General features: G+C 43.8%; 1 protein-coding gene across 3 annotated transcripts in view; it reads left to right on the top strand.

Moving 5' to 3' along the window:
• The window catches only part of FRMD3 (FERM domain containing 3), a 137,820-nt gene that overhangs the window by 68,483 nt on the left and 43,215 nt on the right, over positions 1-26,122 (top strand). For all 3 annotated transcript variants that reach the window (XM_083403445.1, XM_083403446.1, XM_083403444.1), the window contains 2 exons: positions 3,650-3,692; positions 21,237-21,315. In XM_083403445.1, coding sequence (XP_083259571.1) covers positions 3,650-3,692; positions 21,237-21,315 — 122 coding nt within the window. The remainder of the gene's footprint in view (positions 1-3,649; positions 3,693-21,236; positions 21,316-26,122) is intronic.

The following is a 26,122-nucleotide window of genomic DNA, read 5'->3' as shown; positions in this document are numbered from 1 at the left end:
GGTTTGAATCAATGCCAAGCCTCATAGTTTGCTGGGTGATCTTGGTCAGTCACAAGCCTAATCCAGAAATCCCTAACTATTTTCACCTGGGAGGTCATTTGGAGATCTGTGAAGCTATTGTGTGCACTTCCACAAAATGGTTGCCATGGGGAGCTTCTCTAGTGACAAAGTGATGGCCTAGCGAGTAGTCACAAAATGCAAATAACCTGTCCATGAAATTCAGTACCAGGCAGAGGTTGGGTCTGAGTTCCAAATACCAAACCACTATCCTCCCACCAGCGCATAACAAACTAAGCATTTTGCAAAAGGAAAACAGGAGGTTCTCAGAGAAACACAAATAAATACCACGCATACGCACCTCAAAACCAACTGGCAAAATATCCAAACATTCCCCCCCCCAAAAAAAAACAAATGCCTCCTGGTACATCTGGCAGTTTTAGCTGCCCTCTCCCCTATGAAAGGTGTCTCTGGGTCTACATGGCAACCAGAAACACTCTGCGGAAAAGAATGGAAGAGGCTGTCATGGCTGGAGGCCCACTCTTCACTTTCCAGTGAGCATATTCATTGCACAAGGTAAAAAGGAGCGTCTCCACCCCCATCGTTCTGCCTGGACACTGAGGTCCAGCTCCGAGGGGCTTCTGGCGGTTCCCTCGCTGCGAGAAGCCAAGTTACAGGGAACCAGGCAGAGGGCCTTCTCAGTAGTGGCGCCCGCCAAAGAGAACAGATGGGTGGGGTATAAATATTATTATTATATTATATTATATTATATTATATTATATTATATTATATTATATTATATTTAAAAAAAATGAGCTCAAGGCACCCTCCATCTCGTTTTGATTTTTTAAAAGGAGTTTTTGGTGTTAATTTTTTAATTTTTTGTTATGCCTACCGGCGTGGCTGCTCGAGAGCGAACAGGCACTGGTCTTTTCAAAGGCTTTATTATTGCTGCAAAAACATTTGCAGTGCAGAACATCTCAATTCCATGCCTTGCTCAGTCACTAGCAGAATCTGAGAGTGGGCGGTCCTTAAACTTTCCCCAGCAGAGTAGCCTCTTGACCCCCATCCGATGCCTCCCCTCTCTGCGTGTAAACCGACTGCACAGAGAGGGCGTGGCTAAAGGGGGACCTGCCTCCCCCCCCGCTTTGCTCATGCACGGTGTCTTGGCTCTCTCTTGCATCCTCCAAGCCCTGCATCCCTTCCCCACTAGAGGCGGGGCTTCCCTCCTCCGTGGAGGAAGAGCTGCTTCTCACGATCTTTGGAGGCTCCCTGTAACCCAGCTGCCCTTCCACCTCTCGCCTCTGAGCTGATGGCAGTTCCCTGACATTTTTCAATAAAGTTTTTTTGGGGGGAAGGGTGACAGAGGGCCTTGATGGTTGGGGAGATGGTTGGGGGTGGAGGCATCATGGCATTACGTTGGGGATCCTAATCTATTTCACAAGGTTAGATGAAATAGGTGAGAAGAGAAGCATCCATGCTGCCCTGAAGCTTCTTTGAGGGAGGGTATGTCCCACAGAGAAACTTACGGTCTTCAAATAAAAACATCTTGAAGGTCCCAGGCCACAGAGAAGTTAGGCTGGCCTCAACTAGAGCCAGGGCTTTTTCGGCCGTGGCTCCGATCTGGTGGAACACTCTGTCACAAGAGACCAGGGCCCTGCGGGAGTTGACATCTTTCCGCAGGGCCTGCAAGACAGAGCTGTTCCACCAGGCCTTTGGCCAGGGCACAGCCTGACTCCCTCCCTCGGCAATCTTCGCGGAGCTCTGGCCCAATGGTTGCCAGTGGCTTGAATTAATTAATTTTATAATGAATGATTTTAGAGTGTTGTTTGTGCTGTACTTTTGTACTGTTTTATTGTTGTTAGCTGCCCTGAGGCCGGCTTCAGCTGGGGAGGGCGGGATATAAATAAAAATTATTATTATTATTATTATTAACAAATGTAATAGAAACGTTGTAAGTGGATCATGCAAAAATTGTTCTTTGCTCACATTCCTTTGGACTCACTCCTGACAGGCACAGTGTTTTGCAGAATGGTCCGCAGTTCCTGCTGTTGCTGACTATTGCTGGCTGGGGTTGATGGGAGCTGCAGGCCAGAAATCTGGAGGGCATTGCATTAGCTGGGCCTGGTGTATTTGATTATGTCTGTGGTTGTATGAGGCAGCTATTTTTTTACCTGGCTTTCAGCGGAAAGCAGACCTCTTTAGACATGGCTTTGTGAAATCTAATCACCAACATTATTACCATCAGCAATTTTTTATTTGTTTGTTTGTTTGTACGCTTATGCTAAAACTTCTGTTTCCTTTGTGAACAATTTACAATCTGTCTGACTCTCTGGAAATGCATGGTTGGTGGGAATTTGCAGTATATATAAGCAATTATAAGAATTATATTTCTTTTTCATGCAGTGTAAATATAGCATAGCTTACATTTTTACATCTTTTGAAAATACTGCTATAAATCAGCCTTGACTAACTTTCACAGTGGGGATTTAGAAGTGACATCGAATTTAAATGGGAAAACGGTTTCCTATTTTCCTGCTAATTTATATTATTCTATTATTTTTATTTATTAAATTTATATGCTGCCCTATACCCACAGGTCTCAGGGTGGTTTACAGGATAAAATCAGAATATTTTTCCGTGTATAACACCCCCCCATATATAAGACAATCCCTATTTTTTGGGTCTCCAAATTAAGAAAATGGGGGGAGATTGCCCATAGTTGTTAACCTTTTTTGGGGGGGGGGGGATTGTCGACAATCGCTCACCCACCTCACTGCCACTGCCAATTGCCACCAATCTTATGCCCACTCGCCACCAGTAGCCACAATTTGCTCTAGAGATACTTCCTAGCAAATATACCGTATTTTTTGTCCTATAAGATGCCCCCATGTATAAGACAACCCTATTTTGGGGGACTCATCAATCGCCAATCCACCCCAGCACTATCCATGTATAAGACGCCCCCTAATTTTTGACATTGTTATTTAGGGAAAAAAACTAGTCTTATACAAGGAAAAATACGGTAGTTTCTTGCCCTCATCCTAACCTCTCTTACAGGGTTCTTTTTGAGGATAAAATGAGAGAGAAAGAACCTGTAAACCATTCGAGAGTTGCTTGGAGGAAGCAATGGTGTATAAGAAATAAATAATACCTAGAGGTTTAAGTTTGTTCTAAGGAGCCTTCTCTAGCTCCCTGTATTAACAAGTTGTGGGTGGTATTTACTCAGAGTAGAATAATTGAATTGACTAAGTTAGGTCCATTAATATAAATGGGTCTAATTTGTTTATCTAACTTAGTTGAATGCTACCCTATAAATATATTTCTGTTCCACTACTGAAACCTCTGCTTGCTTCATAGTTGATTCACTTCTTCCCATTCCTGTCCCCAAGGTCCAGACTTTGAACAAACATAAATACGCCCATTGTGTATACTTTTACTGCATTAGCTATGCCTTTCACGTTCAACTGATTCTTTTTCATTATCCTTCCACCAGTATAAGCATCCCTTTGAAGCTCTTTGACACAAAACACAATAGAAATCACAGCTGTTATGAAAACGGCTTGTCAGTTTTTTATGACCTTGTGGCAGTAAATAAAAGTGATGTCTTTTGCAACGCTCTGACCATTTATCTCTCCTCTCTTTCCTTCAGCACTGGCTAGAGCCCAACAAGGCTATCTGCAAGCAAATGAAATGTAAGTGTTGATAGCTCAGTTTAAAATGTGGCGGGCCATGTGGTAGCATGTTTCTATCCCCTTCCTCACTATACGAGATGGTTTCTTTATACCTGCTATACTCTTGCTTGATTTCTCGGGCCATTTCACGTGACTGTAGTCATTTTGAACCCCGACCCAAAGAAGCACCTCAATTCATTCAGAGAGAGCTGTGAAGTGTTGAGTAAAATAAAGAAATGAGCGCCATATTCCTACCCTTTTGTTTTGGTTATTCACAAACTTTATGCAAGTCCTAAAAGGCACTCACTGGGACATATTGTCCAGTTTCAAGAAAGAGCTATGTAGTTTCTGGTCTAGCCCCAAAGGTGTAGCTTCCTAAAATCATCTGATTGGTCACTGTGAGAATGGGATGTGGGATTAGACAGGCTGCTGCCTGATCTAGCAGGCTCTTATGTTCCAGTCCAAAACATCTGGAAGACAGCAGGCCGGTGAAGGTATATAGGATTGTGTTGTAGATTGTAAAGCAGGCTTCCTCAAATTCGGCCCTCCAGATGTTTTGAAACTACAATTCCCATCATCCCTGACCACTGGTCCTGTTAGCTAGGGATGATGGGAGTTGTAGTCCCAAGACATCTGGAGGGCCGAGTTTGAGGAAGCCTGTTGTAAAGGGTAAAAGTTATGTGATTCTGTTTAAATGCTTCCTTCCTTCCTTCCTTCCTTCCTTCCTTCCTTCCTTCCTTCCTAAATGGCCGCAACTACTGTCATTTGTTAATGATTTGATATGATGCCTGAGACGAAAGCTCAGTTTGCAGTATCTGAAAACTTGACTTTAGATAGTGAGATCTGTTGCTTGTTTTACTTATGTAGGTTGTTGTCAACATGGTTAATTTATGAAAAGGAGGGAAGTTCTGTCCTTTTAGTAGCATTGTACATTTTCAATACAAGCATAAGTGATTCAGCAGCTAGCAGTGTATGGCAGAATTTAGACATGCATATCTGAATGAATAAAATTGAGGTTGCAATCTTATACTCACTAAGGTAAAGGTAAAGGTACCCCGACCATTAGGTCCAGTCGCGGATGACTCTGGGGTTGCAGCGCTCATCTCGCTGTATAGGCCGAGGGAACCGGCGTTTGTCCAGAGACAGCTTCTGGGTCATGTGGCCAGCATGACTAAGCTGCTTCTGGCGAACCAGAGCAGCACACGGAAACATCATTTACGTTCCCACTGGAGCAGTACCTATTTATCTACTTGCACTTTGACGCTTTCAAACTGCTAGGTTGGCAGGAGCAGGGACCGAGCAACGGGAGCTCACCCCGTCGTGGGGTTTTGAACTGCATACCTTCCGATTGGCAAGTCCTAGGCTCTGTGGTTTAGACCACAGCACCACCTGCGTCATATAGAATTGCACTATATATTTTTAGTTGTCCAGGGAAGTCTTCAATGCTCTCCTCATTTCCTTAAAAAGTTAAAGGTATAATTTTAAACTCATAATTTTAAAACAAGATGCACAAGAGACATAGGCAACATAAGAAGGTCAATGTGTCACATATATCCATTATACGGGGGGGGGGGTGTCTGCCCACAATTTTCCTGATGGCCTTCTAGTACAGTACGATGAACTTTCTTTTAAAGAAGGTTTTTTGTTTTTAGTGGCTTTCATGAATTCTGTTTGATTAGCTATAATTTGTTGAAATTAAGTGTGAATAGATGTTATCAGTCTCTAGGTCACCCCCCCCCCCACAAAGAAACTTGTGAAATCTGCTCTTAGCATTCTGAAGGAGAAGCAAGAGTGAAGTTAAATAAGCAAACTGATTAATAAATGCCACTGTCTGTAGCAAAGAGAATAGAGTTTAACAGACATGTGAAATGGGAGAATATCCTTCCAAGTACTGGTGAACCCGGCTGAAAAATGGCCCTGGGTCAGAGAATATTCAAGCTTTATGGGATGGTCAAATTCATATCCTTTTTTCATATTCAGTGGCAATTCAATTCTGTTGAACATATTACGAACCCCTCTAATGTGTGGGGCCCTTGTACATAGGATTCCTTCCCATTAACAGTTTGTGTATGGCTGTCAGGCTCCCATCCCAAAATACAATTGCAGTGACTCTTACTTGAGAGTAAGGAAGAGATCTTTATTTGGGGTAATAGCGGTACATGCTCAGCAGCAAGTGCAAGGGCCAGAAGTCAAGACTCCAAGGTACAAGAGCAAGACAAGAGGTTCTTCCATTCAGTTATCTGAATGGAAATTACAAAGATGTCCTGATAGCTGACACAGCCCTTCCAGAAAGCTTTTAAAGATGAGGCAGGAGGAGCTCACTCACAAGACTCTCTCACCCTGTGGATCTGCCCTGGGTCTGAGCCCACCTACGAAGGTGATGCCTGATTCTTGGAGATAAAAATTTCCTGCCTTTCTGCCTCCAGTTTTGCCACTCCCTCCTTTGGTTCAGCATCTCTCCCTGGCTGAAGTTCTCCTTTCTCCCTGATGAGGCTCTGCACTCCACAGAAGGGGAGATGGAGAGAGTTACCAGATCTGCTTCCCCCTCTCTGATACCTTCCTTCATCCTCCCAGCCCTCCATCTGCTCCTTCGTCTTCCTCCTCTTCCGTCTGGGGCTACTAAGCCATGCCAGTTCTTGGCAGAGCGGAGGGGGCCCTGACATCGGCATCTTATAGGAAGCTTTTATCTTTCCCTTCCCTTTGTCTCTTGAATACTCTTGGTGCGTAAGCCAGCGAGTTATTAGCATCACTTTAAAGATGCTGCACTGAATTCATGGCATGGTGTGTAAAATCCTTTTAAACGATTATGATTATGAATCCATTTCAGCAAAAGAGCTGTGCCTCAGATGACAGGGAAGCCTGTGACAAATCTTGGGCCCTCCAGTGTACCAGCTGGGCCTTATCTGACAGATAAAAAGGCTGTTCTGAAAGGAAGGACTCACTGCTACAATAAACTTGATTATTTATGCTTCTTTTGCATGAGAATACTTTAACCAAAATGACATCTTATTTTTCTTTTCCTGTTCCAGTTTTCCTTTTCAGTTCTTTGAGTGACTGCTAGGCAAATGGTCTGTTGCATTGTGCATGTGTGTGTAATTTACTGGCCAGTGCTGTTTTTCTCATGAGTCACTAACCTTTGTTTATTGTTCCATAGTCTTGTGCCACAGTGCCGCATTAAAAAATTGCAAAACCTTGATAATGAAGTCCACTAAACATATGCAATAGGACTACTGAACTATTGGACTATTGTCCCCTGCTATTAACATGGCAATCCTTGCAGCACTTTCCGTCCTAGTTACAACACGCACAATTGAATGATCCTTTAGCACTTTTAGCAGGTTGAAGACAAGGCCATGTTCGACAATGGCTTGTGTTTGTTGAGTGTCCATAGAGAAAAGGCTATCCCAGTGAGAAATTTATAGAAAAGGTTATTGCCTGTTCTGGTCAAGACCCCTGAAGACTCCAGTTTTTGTTTAAAGAGTGTATTATATTTCTCTTTATGTTATGTGTAATGGTTCTAGGGGTTGCTCGTGCGTAAGTTGCCGCCACTCCTGGCTAGGTTAACTGGTTGAACCCTTTCTGTCTGGACAGCATCAAGTTTCGCGGCTGCCTCAGTCGCTGGCAGAATCCGTCAGTGGGCGTTTCTTGAACCTCTTCCAGCATAAAAGCTGTTTGACGCCCAGTCTTCTCCTACTCTCCCTGCGTGGAAGTCTTCTGCGCAAAGAGGGTGTGGGCAGCGGAGTACTCGTACTTTCTCCGCTGGTCTCCAGCGAGGAGTCCTGGAGCCACCTCTCCGATTCCCCCATCTGCCCCCCTTCTCCACTGGTGTTACGCTGATTTCCTTCCCCAGCAGATGGGCTGCCTCTCTCCCTACTGGGACCCTCTCCGGCATCCCTCTGGAGCCTTCTCTCCGCCTCCAGCTCTGATGGCAGTTCCCTGACATTATGGATGGGCAAACATTAACAAAAAAGCCTGACTGCTTTCAGCTCTTATGCCTGGCATTCACCAAAGCCAAGGCATATTCTGTTTAAAAGGTGTGAAATTCAGCCTTAGAGTTTTTGTTTTTGTTTTGTTTTGTTTTAGGATCCTACATTACTGTTGTTGAATGGACAAACGAAATTGATAGGTCTTTTTAGTGCCTTACCCACAGTGCTGGGCAAACACTCTATATTATAGTAATATAATATAGCTAAAGTATTTTAATATCTTTGGTATGCCTTTTTGCCCACAACTCATGCCAAGTAACAGATTCATCCTCAAAGCTTTCAGTTTTTTAAAATTGACATGGGCTTGAAAGTTTTTTTCTACAGTGTGGTAGAGGTAAGATGGAAATAGTTTCAGTAAACTGTGAGTTGGTTGGTTTTCATCATTTCATCACTGAAACAAGTTCTCAGTGAGGTGATAAGTGAATCCAATTAGGGAATGTAGATGGAATGGTAGAACTCTTCTGTGGATTGGCTGGGATATTTTGCATGGCTTTTTCTGTTGTTTGGTTTGTCCAAGCGCTTTAAGTTCTACATTCACTTCATCGGTCAGTTTCTCTGTTATTGTGCTAAATGTCTCCTCTTTAGCTTCCCTGTGCTGTTCCATTATTCCCCAAAATGGTTATGTATGTGCTTTCATTTCTATTACATCTAACTGAACAGATTACTGCGCTTGGATGTCTGGTTCTAGCATTGAAGAATATTTGCTTGTGGTTCGAGGACCCCCGACCCCCGTGAGGTGGAAATAAACACACAAGGACGCGTGGTATAAGGTTTATGGGCAAGGAAAAGGCCACAACTTTATTGGTTACTGCAATGCAAAGGTATTGGCTTAGGCATTGGATGACCACAGCAGAGGGGTTGAATCATCAGTAGGGTAGACGGAGCCAGTTGATGCCTATCCAACTATAGGCTCACCCCTGATGTCACCGGGGTCGTGCCATGGCCTCCAGCCAAGCAGGCATCGGACAGAATACACGACCGCCGGATTCCTTTAACGGAATACCCAAATCGAAGGCGTAGGCGATGGCCACACCTAGCCTTCCCACACAGCATAACACCCAAATCCAATGCCTAACCGCCACCCGAGCCGAAAAGGCTCGCCGCCAATACCCTCAAAGCCGTAACCAATCCCTAACACTCCTGATTACGCTGTCCAACCATAAGTCATTCCCCTTATCCGTGAGGTGAACCCCGTCATCCCGGTATAAGGCGCCATCGCCAATCCGGATGCGGTCATGACTGATAACTTGGCCATACAAAAAGCGCACCCAGCGGGACACGGCCCGGTTCAGGACTTTCCTGGATCTTTCAATGGCCATACAACTCTGCGCACCGCGCCAAACAGTTCTTTTCAGGAGGGATGACCAAAACAACGTCGTTCCGGGGCACAAAGCCGCGATTTCATCGATATCAGACCTTATGGCCCAAGATAAGTCCACGCTTTTTCTGCTCACAAGATCATTCTCGCCCAACTGAATGATCATAATGTCGGGGGGGCCGAATGCTGCCACCTTCGCCCTCAGCAAGGGCATAAGCTCCTGCCAGAGCATGCCTCTTCTGGTGTACCAATATACACGTACTCCTGGGTGCAAGCCCAGGTTGGCGGTGAGGCCCCGGCTGACAGCCCTCTTGTGGGCCCAGTGGACAATACTGTGGCCACAAATCCACACGGTCTTCCTGAGAGCCACTATGAAAATGAAGGAGAGAGAAAAAGGGGTAAGCGGGGAGAAGAAATAGGCCCAAATTAACGTATGTAAGTTTTATAAGCGTTAGACTTCCAGCGGCCCAATTCCTTAATTCTATCAGCAGGCAGCCCCAAGCACGCGGCTGTCGTGGCGGCACCGATCCTAAATGAATGCGCCGCGTAATCCTGTGATGGTAAACCGCACGCGTCAATGGCCTTGCGGAGCACCCTAGAGAACTGGTGCCTCAACAGAGGAGACCCGTCCTCGTGGACTAGAAGTGGACCGGGACCGGGAGGGCGCAGGCGGAGGAAACGCCTGGTATCCTTGACTGATGCTGTAAGCTTTATTAGGACTCCCCTGCCAGCCTGATCCGTCTTTGACTGACGTATCCGGACTGTCATGCCTGCCTCAGACAAGTGGACGTCCTCCATCAGGAGCCCGCAGCCAGACCCATTTCCAGCTGCCTCAACCACCACCTCGCCCACCCGGAGGGCGCCGGAAAAGGCGATGGCAAAGGCCGCTGAAAAGAGTCTGGCCTCGAACTTGGACCAACAAACCGACCTTAGCTTTTCCGTATCTGGCAGAGCAGCCCATATGAGATTGGTTTGCGGCCCCTAGCTCTGGACGGTTGCGATCAACCCCATCCCTCTATTGCTCTACGAACTAGAAAGTCACAGCAAGGGTCAGAGGCCAATGTCGCTTTGGCGAAAAAACTGATGGCGGCCGTATGTATTTTAAAGGTTTTAGATGCTCGCCCCAAGTCGTCCAGGTGGGCTAAGTATTCTAAGACGTCATCAGTGGTGGGTGGCACGCTAGCAGGTTGCCCGGATACCCTGACCCTAAAGCCCAGGAAATTGCACCAGGCCTTCTTGTAGGACCTAAGAGTGGAAGGCGCGATAGACGCTAATACTCCCTTGATCACTTTGCGTCTCCAACGCTGCACAGGTGCTCCGGAAAGGGTTTGGGCAACAGTTGAGCTCCAGGTGCTAGCGACCAGAAGTGGGACATCGTTTTTGATGATTGCCTGCCTGATTATCAGATCTGAAGCACACCCGGCGATTTCGGAACTCCTCTGTCCAGATGTGTACCGCTACTGCTATAGGGAAGAACTCGAGAAAAGTAAGGTCACGAGTGATGGCGGTACCCTGCCAGCTCGCCGGCCACTGCTGAGCGCACCAACGACCCCTGAAATACATGCCGAAGCCTAAGGATCCTGCTGCGTCGGATTGGACCTGGAAGTCTGAGGACAGATTAATAACATCCTGCCACAAGGAGACCCCATTGTAGCGCTCCAGAAACATAGCCCAAACCTCCAAGTCTGACTTGATTGACATGGGAAGTCGGACCCTCTGATGCGGGTACTTGAGGCCCGCTGATAGTCTGGCCAGCCGAGCGCAGAAGGGGCGCCCTGGGGAAACCCCCCTACAGGTACTGCACCAAGGCCGAAAAGGCCTCCAGCAGTGAGGTGCATTCCCCGGAGCCGGACCTCCCCACGAAGAGAAAGTCGTCCAAATAGTGCGTAACCCCAATGGAATTTGTTTTAAATCTTAAGGCCCAATCCAAAAAGGTGCTAAATGTTTCGAAAGCCGAACAGGCTACAGAGCAGCCCATTGGCATGGCCTTATCCACATAATATTTACCTTGAAATATGCACCGGCAAAAGGCGGAAAGCCGATTCAATATCACACTGCGCCAAAAGCGCCCCTTGACCAAAACTCCTGATCAATTTAACCGTGTGATCGAAGGTGGCATACTTCACCGAGCATAACTCTGGTGGAATGGCGTCATTTACTAAGCCGCCCTTCGGATAGGATAAATTGTGAATGAGCCGAAATTCCCTGGGATTCTTCTTCGGCACGTTGCCCAAGGTTTATATGCAGGTTTGGGAAGGGTTTTTGTTGTTGTTGTTGTTGTTGCTGTTGTTGTTGTTGTTGTTTTGATACTGTAAATGTCAGGTTTCAGTTTCACTCTAGCTAGAAATAACTGCTACATATGCAACATGTTCTAGAAGATTGCCAAAGGTGAGCTCTTAGCCAAAGCGTTATCCACTTCAGTGTTATTTCTCACAAAACTAGCAATTTGTTTACTAACTATACATGTTCCCTAATATGGTTAACGGACTGAAATTATGCGATTCCGACTGTTGGGCTTAAAGGCTTACTAGATTCTAGGACTGAGGACTAAATCATTATTGTACTTCTTTGCAATTTTGCCCACAGCTGCCCTGCTCATTGGGAGAACAGGGAATGGATCTGGAACACTTCAAAGCAGTACCATTGCTCCCATGTGTCTTTCTGTTTGGGCTGTCATTTTGTTAAAGCTGTGGTCCTGCTCTTGTAGTTGATCTGGGCGAAAAGGCAGGTTCCCCAGGAAAAAATAATTCCTGTATGAGGTGTTATGGAATGATACATTTGGTAGCCTAATAATCTCAAAAGGGGGGTGGGTCTGGGAAGGGGTGTCTCTGTCTGGAGACCAAGCAGGGGCTAAGTGGTGGCCCTGTTGGGTTCATCCCATAGTGTATGCCATAGTGTGACTCCAGAGGCAGAGGTAGCTGCTCTGGCACCCAGAGTGGCACACATGGTGGGGTGGGGCTAGCTACCCATGGGGCGGGGCGAGCGTCCTTTCCCTTACTGACTTCTGATTAGTAGAGTCCTTCGCGGTTAAGGAGCCAACTACTAGGATTCTAACCCTCTGAGAAACCCTTCCAAAGATAGGATGCTGCACTTCCGTCCGGATGGATAGACAAGTGGTTGAGGAGAGGAGAAAGCTGAATTTGAGAAAATGCTAGACCCAGAAGGACTTTATCGATGGTTCCCTGCTGCGGGGGTTCATCTGGAACTAGAGTGGTGAAAGCCCCGACCTCCCCGAAAGAGCCGCTTCCCTTTGTAACACACTGTGGCTGGGTGAGCCCCTGCACATTGGCATTGCCCTTTATTGAATTACCCGCACACCTTACGTTTTAAGTCCTTCTAAGGTCCAGCTTTCCAGTGCGATACACCTCTGATGGCTTCTTCTCGACATGAAGGGCGTAAGCCATTCTGACTCGTCATCACCGACTGATGAGGTGCCTGATTCTGGAAGCTAGACCCTGGGCTGCTTATTCTGCAAAGAACTAGAAGAACTGGAAGCCACCGGGTTATTGATACGGGCCGGCAGCCACCACACAGGCGCCCTGATGCGGTTCTGAAAGTCGTCACCGAGCAAGCCCGAGACCTAGTTTGCACAGCCGCCGTTCCTGACTGAGGGCTTGGGCCTGCGCCTGGGTTGTTTAAAGGCTGGAACTGGTTTGCGAAACAAGGAAGTAAGAAACGCAAGGCAAATAGAACTAAAGAATAGCTAAGAGAAAGCGCTGCTCATAGTCAACAATGAATGATCTGAAGGCATTGAGGAAATGCGAAATGGGTTTTGGTTTTATTATTATGACGGTCGCCAGCAGCAGTGTGTGCTGGTGCTGCACCCGTGCGCTTCTTCTTGGGCGCCATGAGCTGCTCTGTGCACTAGCAAAATGCTATTTATTTTGTCACTAATTACTTTATTTTATTTTAAATTTAATTTTCATTTATTTATTTATTTAACATTATTAATTATTAATTATTAATTATTAATTATTAATTATTAATTATTAATTATTAATTATTAATTATTAATTATTATTATTATTATTATTATATTTATATTTATATTTATTTATTATTATTATTATTATTTATTTTTCAAATTTATTTTATTTATTATTTTATTTCATTATTGTTGTTGTTATTTTTTTAATTAGTATTAATATCACCAATCAATTAATAACTTGACTGTAAATAAATGTTAGTAAACAATTATTGTGCATCAATAAAGTTCGGAGCACTGTTGATGAATTAACTATTAATCAATAGTATCTCAATTAATAGCCAATGGATTTATAGCTATGAGTAGGAATTACTATTATCAATTGCTCCGCGTAAATGCTGACAAAATGAACAATAACCAGCAACCTTGGCATTATCAGCATTATGCTCCAACCAGTTGAGCTATCCAGGCTCTTAAGTTGCCCCTTTTAAATGATAGGCAAATCTAGGCGCAAAGCAATGCCAAGTAATCAAACAGAATTGAAAATAACTGCTCACAAGGAGATGCTCAAAAGCTGCAGCCAAAATAAGACAAAGGAAATCAATAAGATTCCACACCAGCGGCCATGCTGGAGAAACTTTATCAAACAAAGGAAACTTTGCCCAACAAAGGAAAGTAAATCTTTGCCCACAAGGTCGGCTCAAGACCAGTTGAGGGAAATAAGGGTGCTTAAACAGACAAAAGACTGTAATTGGTCAAACTGCTGGTTAGTTAAACTGACAATGCAACTAGAGCTGCTGAACTGCCAGGTGCATAAAGACAATGCCTCCCAAAATGCTGGTCACTCAGAGAGCAATCAAGCCTGCCCCAGCAGTTGAAAAACCTGTCTGGCAACTGTGATTACTCAGGCAAGAAGCAAAGGAAACTCCAAAGACCAATGTATCTCCTGCAAGGGGAGGGGTGTAGGGAGGGAGGAGGGGTGGGGGGCAGAGAAGGAAAGTGGGGGGGGGAGAGTTGGGAGGGAGGAGGGGTGGAGGGAAAATGAACATGCCGGGCAAGGAAAATCTTTTTGAAGAAAAGGAAAAATAGCTATCCTGTACAGTGAGCCAAAATGAAGTGGAAATATAAACAGTGTATTAACCTGGACTTTTCATTAAGGTACCATAAGCCGTAACCTTTGTTGTTGTTGTTGTTGTTGTTGTTGTTGTTTAAAAGTGGTTTTCTTTAGGGAGCCTGTACTGGCAAGTGAAGCCAATGACAAGAACCAGGCAAAGGCACACCTTCAAAGGTTCTAAACGTATGAACATGCAGTGCTGAGGAATGGTTCCCCGATCAGAAACCCTGAATTGTCCACCCCAAGCCCTGCCTTATTTCTATCCCCCAAACATCAAGCGAAGGGGGGGGGGTGGCTTAGAGAAACCAAGAGGGGTGAGGTTTAAGCGCACAGTCTTTCCCAAGCCCCGGCCGCCTTTAAAATTTACAGGGGGGCTCCCGATTTAAGTGGTACCAATGGAAGGGATGGCAGGGTAAATTAATTAAACCCACGCTAGAAGAGTAATAAATCAATAAACGGCAGGCACCAACACACGCTGCAAGCACACACACACAACTTAAAATTAGAGAGGAACAGGAAAAGGAACCCTGAGGATCATTTAGTCCAACCCAGGCAATGCAGAAATATTCAGCTGTCCCATACAGGGATCAAACTTGCAACCTTGGCATTATCAGCACCATGCAGTCACCCGGACCAGCCATGCGATTGGACAGGCAAGGGCAATAGAGGGGAAATGTACAAGCACCCTGGCCAAAAATTAAAATAAGACGCACAGCTCAGCTACCAAGCAATAGTAGGGAGGGAAGACAATCGAGGAGACAAGGGAGAAAGAAAGATGGAGCCACACTCACACTCAGACCTCACCGGGGGCATGTGCTGGGCAAGGGAGCAAGCTGCAGCTTAAGAAAGGTAATTCGCACTTAGACAGCACAAACAAATCAAGGAGAGGGGGGAAATGGAAGGTTAAATGTAGGTTTTTACATGGAAAAAGGAGGACACAGCAAGGCAAACCTGGATTTTTAAAAGCAGTAAAGCAATGAGCGCACGCAAGCCTCCTAAAGTTAAAAGGCAAGCCTCCACACACACAGACCCCCCAACTCCAAACCTCGTGGCTCTTCCCTGTGATGGCTGTGATGACTCCTAGCTGCTGACTCTCGAAGCGGCTGCGAAGAAAGAGGCTGAGGAAGGGGCCGGCCCCAGCATATATTCCAGGTTCGGCCCGCCCCCTTACGGGCGGCTCCAGGTGGGAGCCGCCTCCTGGGCGTGTGGCGCCGGCCAGGTGAGTAGGAAGAGGCAGGGGCTCCCGCCCCTGCGTGGGCGGGGTCGGAGCTCCCGTCCACAACCACTCCCCTCCCTTTGGGGAGGAGAGTCTTTATGGTCACAAGATGAACAATTAAATTTGATGTCCATGATGCACACAATAAGTGGTACAAAAGTTGTCTTGTCTTGGCATTGCTTGATCCTGCTTATTGTTTGATATGCAAGACAACACTTGGGTAACTTTATGCAAACATAGGGGTACTTGTGTATCGTTGAGTCTACCATGTTTCACATTTCATTGGTACGTTAGGTTTTGGATGTCATCTTTAGATGCTCTAATGGGAAAAAAACTTTATAATGGCTCTAATTGTGCCAACTGTATTACACACATGATTACACTATTCAGATAATTTACAGTTAGATTAAGTCTATGGGATGAGCAGTGGACAAAGGTTGCCTGAGGATTGAGTGTCCTGATTTGTGCTTGAATTCCACCTTCTTTTCCCGCCATGATTGAATAACCATCATATCCTTGTCCAACTAGCTTATTGCAATCTACTCCAAAAATTAGAACAAGCAGATAATATTGTATTTGGTATGTCTACAGCAGTTTGGTTTGAGATTGAAATGAGCTCAATGATTCATTATGTATTCCCACCATTTTCTTCTATAAATCTTACACCTCAAGATGGTTTTTCTAGGTCAGAAATATTCATCTGCTAAAACTGAGAATCTGTAAAGGTTCCAAGGGGTTGCTTGAGAGCAAGCAGGCAAATACCTGCCTGCTTGGCTGTGAAGCCTTGCTTTTGATGCAAAAATAAACTTTATCTGTCCAGAGCACCAGAGCCTGGACAGGCTGGCAGAATCCGTGAGTGGGCGGTCCTTAAACTTTCCCCAGCAAAGTAATTTCTTGAAGCCCAATTTCTTGACGACCAATTTCCCTTCTCGGCGTGAAAGCTTACTGTGCAAGGAGGGCTTGGGTAACGGAGGACCCCTCTCTTCCCCGCTTTGCCCAGGCAAGGTGTCCTGGCACCGCCTCGCCTCCTCCGAGCCCTGAAGCTCCTCTCCACTGGAGGCGTGGTTACTCTCCTCCGCTGAGGAGGAGCTGCTTCCCACGATCTTTGGGGGCTCTGTAATCCATCCGGCTTTTCCTCTCTCCCTCCTGAACCGATGGCTGTTCCCTGACAGAATCCAATGGAAACTTTAGCTTTCCCAACAATGCCTTTCTGCAAAATTTCACCACACCGCTTCATTACCTCATTTCCTCATTCTTGCAGATGTGTGCTTGGCCTTACCTGTCCCAGGTTTTTTAAAAACAAAACAAAATTAAACAAAAATCATCCATTGAATTTGCATAAAACTATAAAACCTCTATCATGTTACCTGTTGCACTGATCTTACCGTGCTGAACATGATCATGTGGTCCACAATCCCCAGGGGTTGATATGATAGAGTACAGCTTGAGTTTAATTTCCTCTGGCTCTTATGACTTACTAAATTTCTGTTCAATTGACAGCTTTTTCCAAAACGAAAATAGGCAAAAACAAATGAAAACCTGTAAACTAAAGAGCAAACCGAAACATAAATATTCTAAAATACTAAAATGTTGGCACTATATATGCCTTCTTGGGAACGTAGTTTACTAAATATTGTTGAATGTGTCTGAGATGCTACTATACACCAAGATATGTGTGAGAGTATTTGTTCTAGTAAATATTATTATGCTTTTGAATTACAAGTTAATGATTAGAGTCAATTTAACATGCAGACTGTGGAAAAGAGCTTCAGAAATGTGAAAGGAAATCGTTGGGCTATGTAGAACTGATAGAAAGGACTGACAGAATCCGAGACCAGGGAGAAGAGTTGGTGGAAGAAGTTTGGGGGGAAAAAATTAAAAATCTATTTAGAGAAATATTGTAAAATTAATGAATGTTAGGAAATGTTGGAATGAAATTACATGACTTTAGTAGAAATATTTAGTAGAAATATTTAGTAGAAATATTATAAGGAGTTAAGTATAAATAAATTTTAAGGTTTTGATGATAAGATAAGGTAAAAATAAATTAAGGTAACTAAAAGATAGAAAGCAGTGAAAGACGGAAAGGATTTGCTGATATAATTAACAACTGGGGGGAAAAAATGGGAGGTGTGAGGAGGTCGAGGAAATAAGTTAATGAAAGATAAGGATTTTGATGTATTGTGGGTTTTTTTGATGTATTGGTTTTTTTCTTGTGTTTTGATGTATTGTGGTTTTTTGCTTTTTTCTATGTAACTTTTTATTCCTTTTTTCTCTTTGTTTTTCTTTTTTGTGTAACTTTTAAACTTCTAATAAATATTTTTTTTAAAAAAAACAACAGAAATGTGAAAGGAAATCAACACCCTCTCCCTCCTTCCCTTCCCCTCCCTTCCTTCTGTATAAGGAATTTCCGAGGAAATGATCCTTACTGTGAGAATAGAGAGATTAAAAATACGCAAGAGTGATTCTGATGTCATGTGTTGAGTGTTAAAGGATCTGCCATGTTTGCAAAGTCCAGATAATGTTTATTGCAAGGGATACAGGGTCAGAGAGAGGATTGTTGTACCTAAGATCCCGATACCACTAACCTGTCCACTTCTCTCCTCCCAGTAGTTTATAACACTTCAAAAATATAGTGACTTGCCCTTTACAAGTGAACCCTTGGCAGAAAGTGATTTTTCATTGACAGCTCGGAGCTGGTTCTTAAAACCAGATGAGTCTTTCCATACACTTTAATAGTCTTAGACCTGGGTTAGGATCAAGTAACATGGATATTCACACATTGAGGTATCCTTGGCCAATACCAAGGAAACCAGTGATCCAAAACATACTGTCGTATTTGTTAAGTTGTGGGTGAACATATCAGACGGCACAGCGATTCTTCAAACAGCTCTTGTTTATTCACAGGCCAAGACAGAACTGAACTGAAGGGTTCAGTCAGCCTGCTTATGTAGAGCTCCAGTACAATGTAACTGTAACAATTTTCTAAAACTATCCAATCACTGAACGTCACTTTTGATCCCTTATTTGCATAACTATCTACAGTATCCCCCTGCTGGCCCAAGGTGAGAACTTCAGTACATAACAGTATTTCTGTACCTAATGAACTGAGCTAGCAAAATGAATTAAAATTTACACAACAGTCTGAATATATTACATTGTTCTTTCTTTCTTCAGCCACTTGCTTCCTTCATCTTATTTATCCATTTGCGGCTGACGTTCACACTCTGCTTCCCACCCTCCCCGCTTTGCACTGTTTTTCCTTAACCCTCCTCCATTGTCCATTTTATAATTTGTCAATTATTTGCTTCATAACAGTGAGTCAGGTCCTCAAAAGATGAAACTGAGAACTTCATAAAAAACATTGCTGGTTTCACAAGAGCTGCTTAACTGGTTTTTAAATTATGTGTAATGATGCCATATTGACCCACACAATCATTGTTTGACTGTCAATGTATTTAAGACTTACAGTTTCTTCATAGAATGCATATGATGCATATCACAGTGAAACATAAAAATACAAAAGAATAAAAGAAGAAGCTTTGCCCCTATGAGAAGAGCCTGGATGTTGTGTTTTATTATGGTGAGGGATGGCTTGACAGATAATATATCTAATTAATAGCACAATCCTATTATGAATGCTTATTCAGTCTCCACTGTGTTGAGTGAGGCTTACGGTATATGGAATAAAGTAGATATAAAATTGCAGTCCTCCTACATACATTTTCTCCACTGAATGCAACAAGACTTTTGAGTATGCATGCTTAGGATTACATTATAAGACTGTACCAGTTTCTGGGAACAAGAAGCCACAAGTTTCCAAGATCAAGTAAATATAATAAAATCTCAAGGCAGTTTACAAAGAGGATAAAGCAATAACATTATCAGTAAAAACAGTTCAAAACAACTATTTAACACGTTTTTAAAGAATCAGGAATGAATCAAAAACAGAAAACACATATAAACAGTCTGCATATCTGGGCAGGCTTGTCTAAACAAAAGCGATTTTAGCAGGCGCCGGGAAAGACTAGAGTAATGGCACTGACTGGTGTCAATATGCAGAGGATTGATTTTTTGCAAATGTGGAACAGGTATTATGTGGCACCCATAATGTTGCTAGTCCTGCTAGTTTATTCAGTGCCCGTTCATTCAGAGACTTGCTTCTGAACAAACATGCATGTTGTAAATGCAGGAGCTGCTGCTTACCAGGTGGGGGAGGGGAGGCATTGGCGAGGATGTGGCTGCGAGGGCATAGTGGCGGGGGTGCCAGCGGAGGTCCACAGGCGTGTCTGCACAACCCCAACCTCATCACTGCCTTGCCCCCCCCCCCCCCAGTAAGACACAGTGACACCAGTGCTGAGAGGCTCTTGCTGTATCTCCACTCTGCTGGATGGAGGCCAAATAGTAATTTTATTGCCGCTTGAGAAAGTGCCTTGTATTTCTCATTCCATCACAACCTACATTCTTCTCCACCACTAAAGACAATTACATAAATAAATAATGCAAGCAGTCTTTTATTTCCCATGTCTTTTCTACCTGCGTGTCTAGATTACACTACACATGAAGTACCGTATTTTTCCGTGTATAAGACTAGATTCCCCCCCCCTAAAAATTAATGTTAAAAATGAGGGGGTGTTTTATACACAGATACATCTCCCCCCATTTTCTTAAATCTGAGCCCCCCAAAATAAGGGGCATCTTATACATGGGGGCAACTTAGAGGCGGCAAAATACGGTAAATCGGCAGAGGTGCCAGCTAGTGAGGGCAATTGGGGGAGCCAATGTTGTGTGCATGGTGTCACGTGTGATGTCAATGTCCTGACATCACGCGGAGCTGGGAGTGGAGTTGAACACAGCAGCCATGTGTCTTCAGTGGCCTCCTCCTCCTCCTGGCACTGCCACCAGTGGGAGGGGGCTTCAACCTTCCATCCTCTCCACAGCAGCAGGAAGAGGAGAAGGAGCTGGCCACTGGAGCCACGCCATGCTCGGCTCCACAATTCGCCTTTGCGCTTTTTGTACATGGTGGGGCACCCAAAGCCACAAAAATATTGGTGTGTGTGTGTGTGTGTGTGTGTGCAAAAGGGCACGGCCCCTAGGAGCTGGTGCCCCTGATTTCATGATGTAGTTGCAAAACTGGTGTGTGAATTTTCAGGTGCTACAGGCCGCTGGGCCAAGTACAGTGGTGCCTCGCAAGACGAAAAGAATCCGTTCCGTGAGTCTCTTCGTCTAGCGGTTTTTTCGTCTTGCGGATTAGCGCTATTAGCGGTTTAGCGGCTATTAGCGGCTATTAAAGGTTTAAGGGATTAGCGGATTAGCTGCTAAAAGGCTATTAGCAGCTTCGTGCCTTAGAAAAAGGGGGTGGGGAGCGGAAAAAACCCCCAGGAATCGCAAGACATTTTCATCTTGCGAAGCAAGCCCATAGCAAATTTGTCCTGCGAAGCACCTCCAAAACGGAAAACCCTTTCGTCTAGCGGGTTTTCCGTCTTGCGAGGCATTCGTCTTGCGGGGCACCACTGTAATTACTAGCACAATATCATCTGAAATCTCTGGAGTAGCAAGGCCTGTCTAAGTACTGAGAGCCTAGCCTTCTGTCCTCCTCTGCACAACAAAACAGAACTTTCTGTCTACTGAATGTTTCCAGACTACAGGAACATGGTTTATAAACCACATTGTCCATATACGGCTCATTGCACAGCCCCTGGTCCAGCCCAGATACAACCAATAATTAGGATTTTAAAAAAATCTTTATGGTGGAATTTCACTGGCTTCCTTTTTTTAATTAAAAAATGGCATGGTACACCTCTCTAGTTTAGACTGACTATATTGTGCTTATGCTTTGACCTTCCTTATCACACATTAGATCTGCTTTTTGCTTGTTTCTCTTCTTAATTTGCTGCACTGCATCTCACAAGCTATTCTGAGAAACCAATGGTAACATTTCCTGCAGTGCAAGAGAGGCCATGTTTTATGCTGCTTTTCTCATGCTTTTTCTTTATAATGTTTCAGCTCATCCACCATATACCATGTGCTTTAGAGTGAAATTCTACCCACATGAACCACTGAAGATTAAAGAAGAGCTCACCAGGTATTTTTTTTTATCCCTGTCTGTTCATTTAGTCAATATTTTGGGAACATGGCTAACTCTATCATCACCTATGATATGCTAACCTACACTTTAGCTAACTAAAATTGTCCATTCATACGCTGGAAATTTAAAAAACTGCTTCTGGGAGCTAAAATTGGGTGATTAGTAATGGAGTAAAAGTGTTTATATGAAGCACTCGATGGTGAGGCACTGGTAGAAAATGGGATGTGAAGCTAGATTCCTGGGCTCCTTTTCTTCTCCTCTAGCCCAGCAGGCCTCTTGGGATATGCTGCTGTTGAAATCCCTCAGGGTTAATCTGTGGCATACTTACTCAGATGTAAGTCCCACTGGGTTCAATAGGCTTCACACCCACATAAATGTTCATAGTTTCATCCTGTTGGGGCAAGGACACCCACCTGTGCAATGGGACTTCCTCTCCTTTCCTTGTGTGCCCTGTGTGCTCCCCCCAACTCTCTGGGGCAGAAGGGAGGGGGCTGCAGAGAGAGGAGAGGGCAAGGAAGCTCCATTACACAGGTGGAAGCCCTTGCTCCAGGGGGATCACATAGTTGCATACAACCCACAGTTCGAGGTATTCATCTGTTTCAAAAAAGAACGATGGTCTGGACAGTTCCAGTGTGCATAGATATAAAACCTCTAGGTCATGGGTAGGCAAGCTAAGGCCCAGGGGCCAGATGTGGCCCAATCGCCTTCTAAATCCTGCCTGCAGATGATCCAGGAATCAGCGTGTTTTTACATGAGTAGAATGTTTCCTTTTATTTAAAATGCATCTCTGGGTTATTTGTGGGGCCTGCCTGGTGTTTTTACATGAGTAGAATGTGTCCTTTTATTTGAAATGCATCTCTGGGTTATTTGTGGGGCATAGGAATTTGTTCATTCCCCCCCCAAAAAAATATAGTCCGGTCCACTGTCCCTCAGTCCAGCCCCCACAAGGTCTGAGGGACAGTGGACTGACCCCCTGCTGAAAAAGTTTGCTGACCGCTTCTCTAGGTTCCGCAGCAAGCCTGCCACTAACCAGCATGCCAACTTCTTGTTTTCAATTAATTTTACTTCACTTATTGTTTTATTTTCTTGCAACATCTTTATTGGCTTCCTCTATGAACAACCCTGAAAGTGCTAACACCATAAAAAAGTAAAAAACAAAGAATAGTTAAAGTGTGGCCACCAACAGAAACAAAAAGCCAAAATGAAATGGCCATGGTGAGAACTGTTTTTTGTGTTTTGGTTTTTTTACCAAGTTGTGCTTCGTGGGAACACTTGCTTTATAGTTGAAATTATGGAGCTAAGTAAACGCAACAGTAGATCTTTGCGGTAGAAAAGCCTTGCCCAGACTGGGATCTTCCTGGGATGTTTTATGGAACTTTTACCACTCCCATGAGCTGTAGCCATGAGACTTGTGAAGAAGAAGAAGGAGAAGAGTTTGGATTTGATATCCCACCTTTCACTCCCCTTAAGGAGTCTCAAAGCGGCTAACATTCTCCTTTCCCTTCCTCCCCCAAAACAAACACTCTGTGAGGTGAGTGAGGCCGAGAGAATTCAGAGAAGTGTGACTGGCCCAAGGTCACCCAGCAGCTGCATGTGGAGGAGCGGAGACGCGAACCCGGTTCCCCAGATTATGAGACTACCCCTCTTAACCACTACACCACACTGGCTCTCTACCTGGGTCTGCTGGGAATTGTATTCCAAAATATTTGGAGGACACCAAGCAGTGGGAAACTCTGGAAGTCGCGCTTCCCTACCTCTTTCAATCCCTAATTTCTCCCCGCTAAAAACAGGGTGAGATCTGCTTGCACAGGGGTTAGATGCTTCCTGTACTCTAGAGGGCTGGGAGATACCCCCAGACACATTTTGGCAAAGTGTGGGTAACTGGGGTGGGGCGGTGGGGAGAAGTCTTACTGCGCAAGTAGATTTCCATCATGCCAGTGAGCGGAGAACCCTAATTTTACTCTCATTTTTCTGCTGTGCCTTTCATGGGCATAGCCAGGATTTTTGTTGGGGGGACAGAATTGATGTGATTGGTTAGTTAGTTAGGTATTTCTATTGTTTTACTTGATCTAAGGGGGACAGCTGCCCCCCTGCCCCCCCCGGCTATGCCCATGGGGCCTTCATGTTGATGAATCTTTTTAGATGCTGCCCATTGCAAACTGGTAATTGTTTATTTTGAGCAGTTCAAATTATTCGTAAATGAAAATGTAGTTTATAAAAAAATAAAAAATACAACACAACGTATTGGCAGGAAGCATTATAAATTATTTTTGTCAAGGGCATAAATATTTGAAATAACGTCAGTCTGTCTGGGAAAAGAAAACATTGACAACCCTAGGGAGAGGCTGTGTGAAAATGATGTTTGTTTATTTTGACAGCACACAGTGTGTAGCAATTTGCTCTGTTGGCTGACATTGCCAATTAAGTGTTTTTCTCCATAGGTTGTAAAGATCTTTCACTGAGCAATGGGGGAAATAGTTAAACACCTGGGAGCAAAGCTATGGTAAAGTCACAAATTTAGCAAAAGCAAAATCACCTTAATTTTTATCTCTCTCTCTCTCCTCTTTTTTTTGCACTGTATGCAGCATTGCTAGTGAAGCTTAAAGGGTGCAAAATCCTTTACAGAGCTAGTGTTTTCTATCAGTTTTTGAGAATGTTATTTTGGGGTTTGTTACTGAAGAATTCTTTGTTCCCAGCTTTCTAGTTGTCCCTAAAGTCGTAATGATGAGACATTGGCAAAGTAAATTTTGGAACAGTCAGATAAGCAAGGGAAACCTTTTAACACAGGGGTCTGCTTTGTATACTACATTTTTATTTGGGACTCGGAAATTAATACCAGCATACATGCCTAGTATTATCATTATTAAGAAAAACATTTCTAAACTGCTCTTCATCCGATGGATGCTAGAAAAATGTACAGCAAACATAAAAATGAATCCAAAATGCAGTTATAATAGCCATCAAAGCAATTACTTACTGAGAAGCAACAAAAGATTTTAAAAGCTAACGGCAGGTTGAAGAAGCAGTTACAATGAATGACCCGCTACAAACAGTAATCCATGCATTTTGCATGCTAATTGCACATGGAAAGCAACTGTTAAAGGATTGGACTGCTGTTCCTGTCTATTTTGGAGGTAAAATCTGCAATTCATGCAAATAGATTCAATTCATATAAGATGTTATACATATGTTGTTGAAACAAAATATAAAGAATCCTTCTAGTAGCACCTTAGAGACCAACTAAGTTTGTTATTAGTATGAGCTTTCATGTGCATGCACACTTCTTCAGTTATGTTGTTGTTTTTCCATTTATTATATTCATAATATGCATTTTTAATGTTTCAAAATGAGCTGCACTACTACTACTACTATTAATAAAATGTAGATACTCATCACACTACTGTGTTTTGCAGTGCATTAAATGCTGAATGAATATACTTTCTGATACTTTAATCCAGCACTGTCCAATTTATGGTTCAAATTGTATACAAATATGAGCTGTCATCTGAGAAGAATTTGGTTTTGGAAACCTACACACTGTATGCTGTCAGTCAGAAACAGGCAACACTAAATGATTATGTCACCACTACTGATCTCTTCCTAAAAACCTATTTACGCATTATCTCACACTTTCTTTCAACCTTTGAAAACATCAACTTATAGCGATGGGGGGAATCCAATGTATCTTGTGTATAGAACAGCGTAGCATGTACTGAGATGAAAACATTAAATTCCTCTCTGCGGAATTTGTATCAGTTCTCACCAGAATGCAAACAGTTCCCCAAATGTGCTCTTTAGCCAGAGCAAATTCCCAGGGTAGTGCAAACTGATTTACACAACTAGCAAGTGTTATTAAAACTTTCCCCCCTCTTCATTTAGAGGCTAGTGTGGTACTTCAAAGTATAATCATACTGTGGACTTATTTAGCACATTTCCTTGTGAAGTAAGATTTTTTGTATCTGTTCACTATAGTGGAACAAATTTTCTCTCTCGAGAACCACTAGCACTTATGTAATGTGGATTTTTCAAAGGAGTTTAATGAACTGTGACAGGCCAAAGATTACATTAGGAAGATGCCACAAAAAGGGCAATTATGAACGAAGCACAACAATAATGAATTCTGCAGTAACCTTCCTTATTGGACCCCACTCCCAAACAACTTTTTGAACGATTTCAGAGTAGAGCTGGGATCCAAATTACTAGAGGACTGGGTGTGGGTGGTTGTTGTTTTGTCGAGAAACAAAAGTCCAAAACTTCCCCTGTATGTGTGTGGAAATAGTTACACAGATCTTCAGATCCTAGTCTAGGGATGTAGTTTTCTAATAACCTATGCAAAAAATGTATGTGGCGCACAGTTGCGAATATATTTTCTTGTGTGTTCCACAGGAGGCAGCAATCTTGAGCAGAAGACCACTAAGAGAAGGAGGCTGCTTAACCCTGGCCTTTCCAGCCACTCCCCTCACAAAACAGTCCCTTTTTCCGCTTGTGGAGAAAAAACATACGTATGTCCCTACCTTTTCCCACAAGGAGAGAAGAGAGCAGCTGGGAGAATGATTCTGAGCTGGAAAATGGCCAGAGGGCAAAAATTCAAGCAGCCCATTCCTTCCCTCTCCTAGTCTTTTATTTAAGATTCAGCCTCCCGAGATTCACCTTCTTTTGGTTAAAAAAAAAAGTCATGGAAAATGATACCTGAACATGAAGTGGGGTCCAGCCACATAGGAAAATGTGTTTTCTCTCCTTGCACTTTTTCTTAGCATTTTGATTAGAATTGCATGGCAAACTTCCACTTGAATGCCTTAGTCTG

This window comes from Podarcis tiliguerta (assembly GCF_965153285.1).
Source record: "Podarcis tiliguerta genome assembly, chromosome: 11".
Lineage (NCBI taxonomy): Eukaryota > Metazoa > Chordata > Lepidosauria > Squamata > Lacertidae > Podarcis > Podarcis tiliguerta.
Note: the sequence above shows the minus strand (reverse complement) of the source record. Positions and strands in the feature narration are given on the sequence as shown.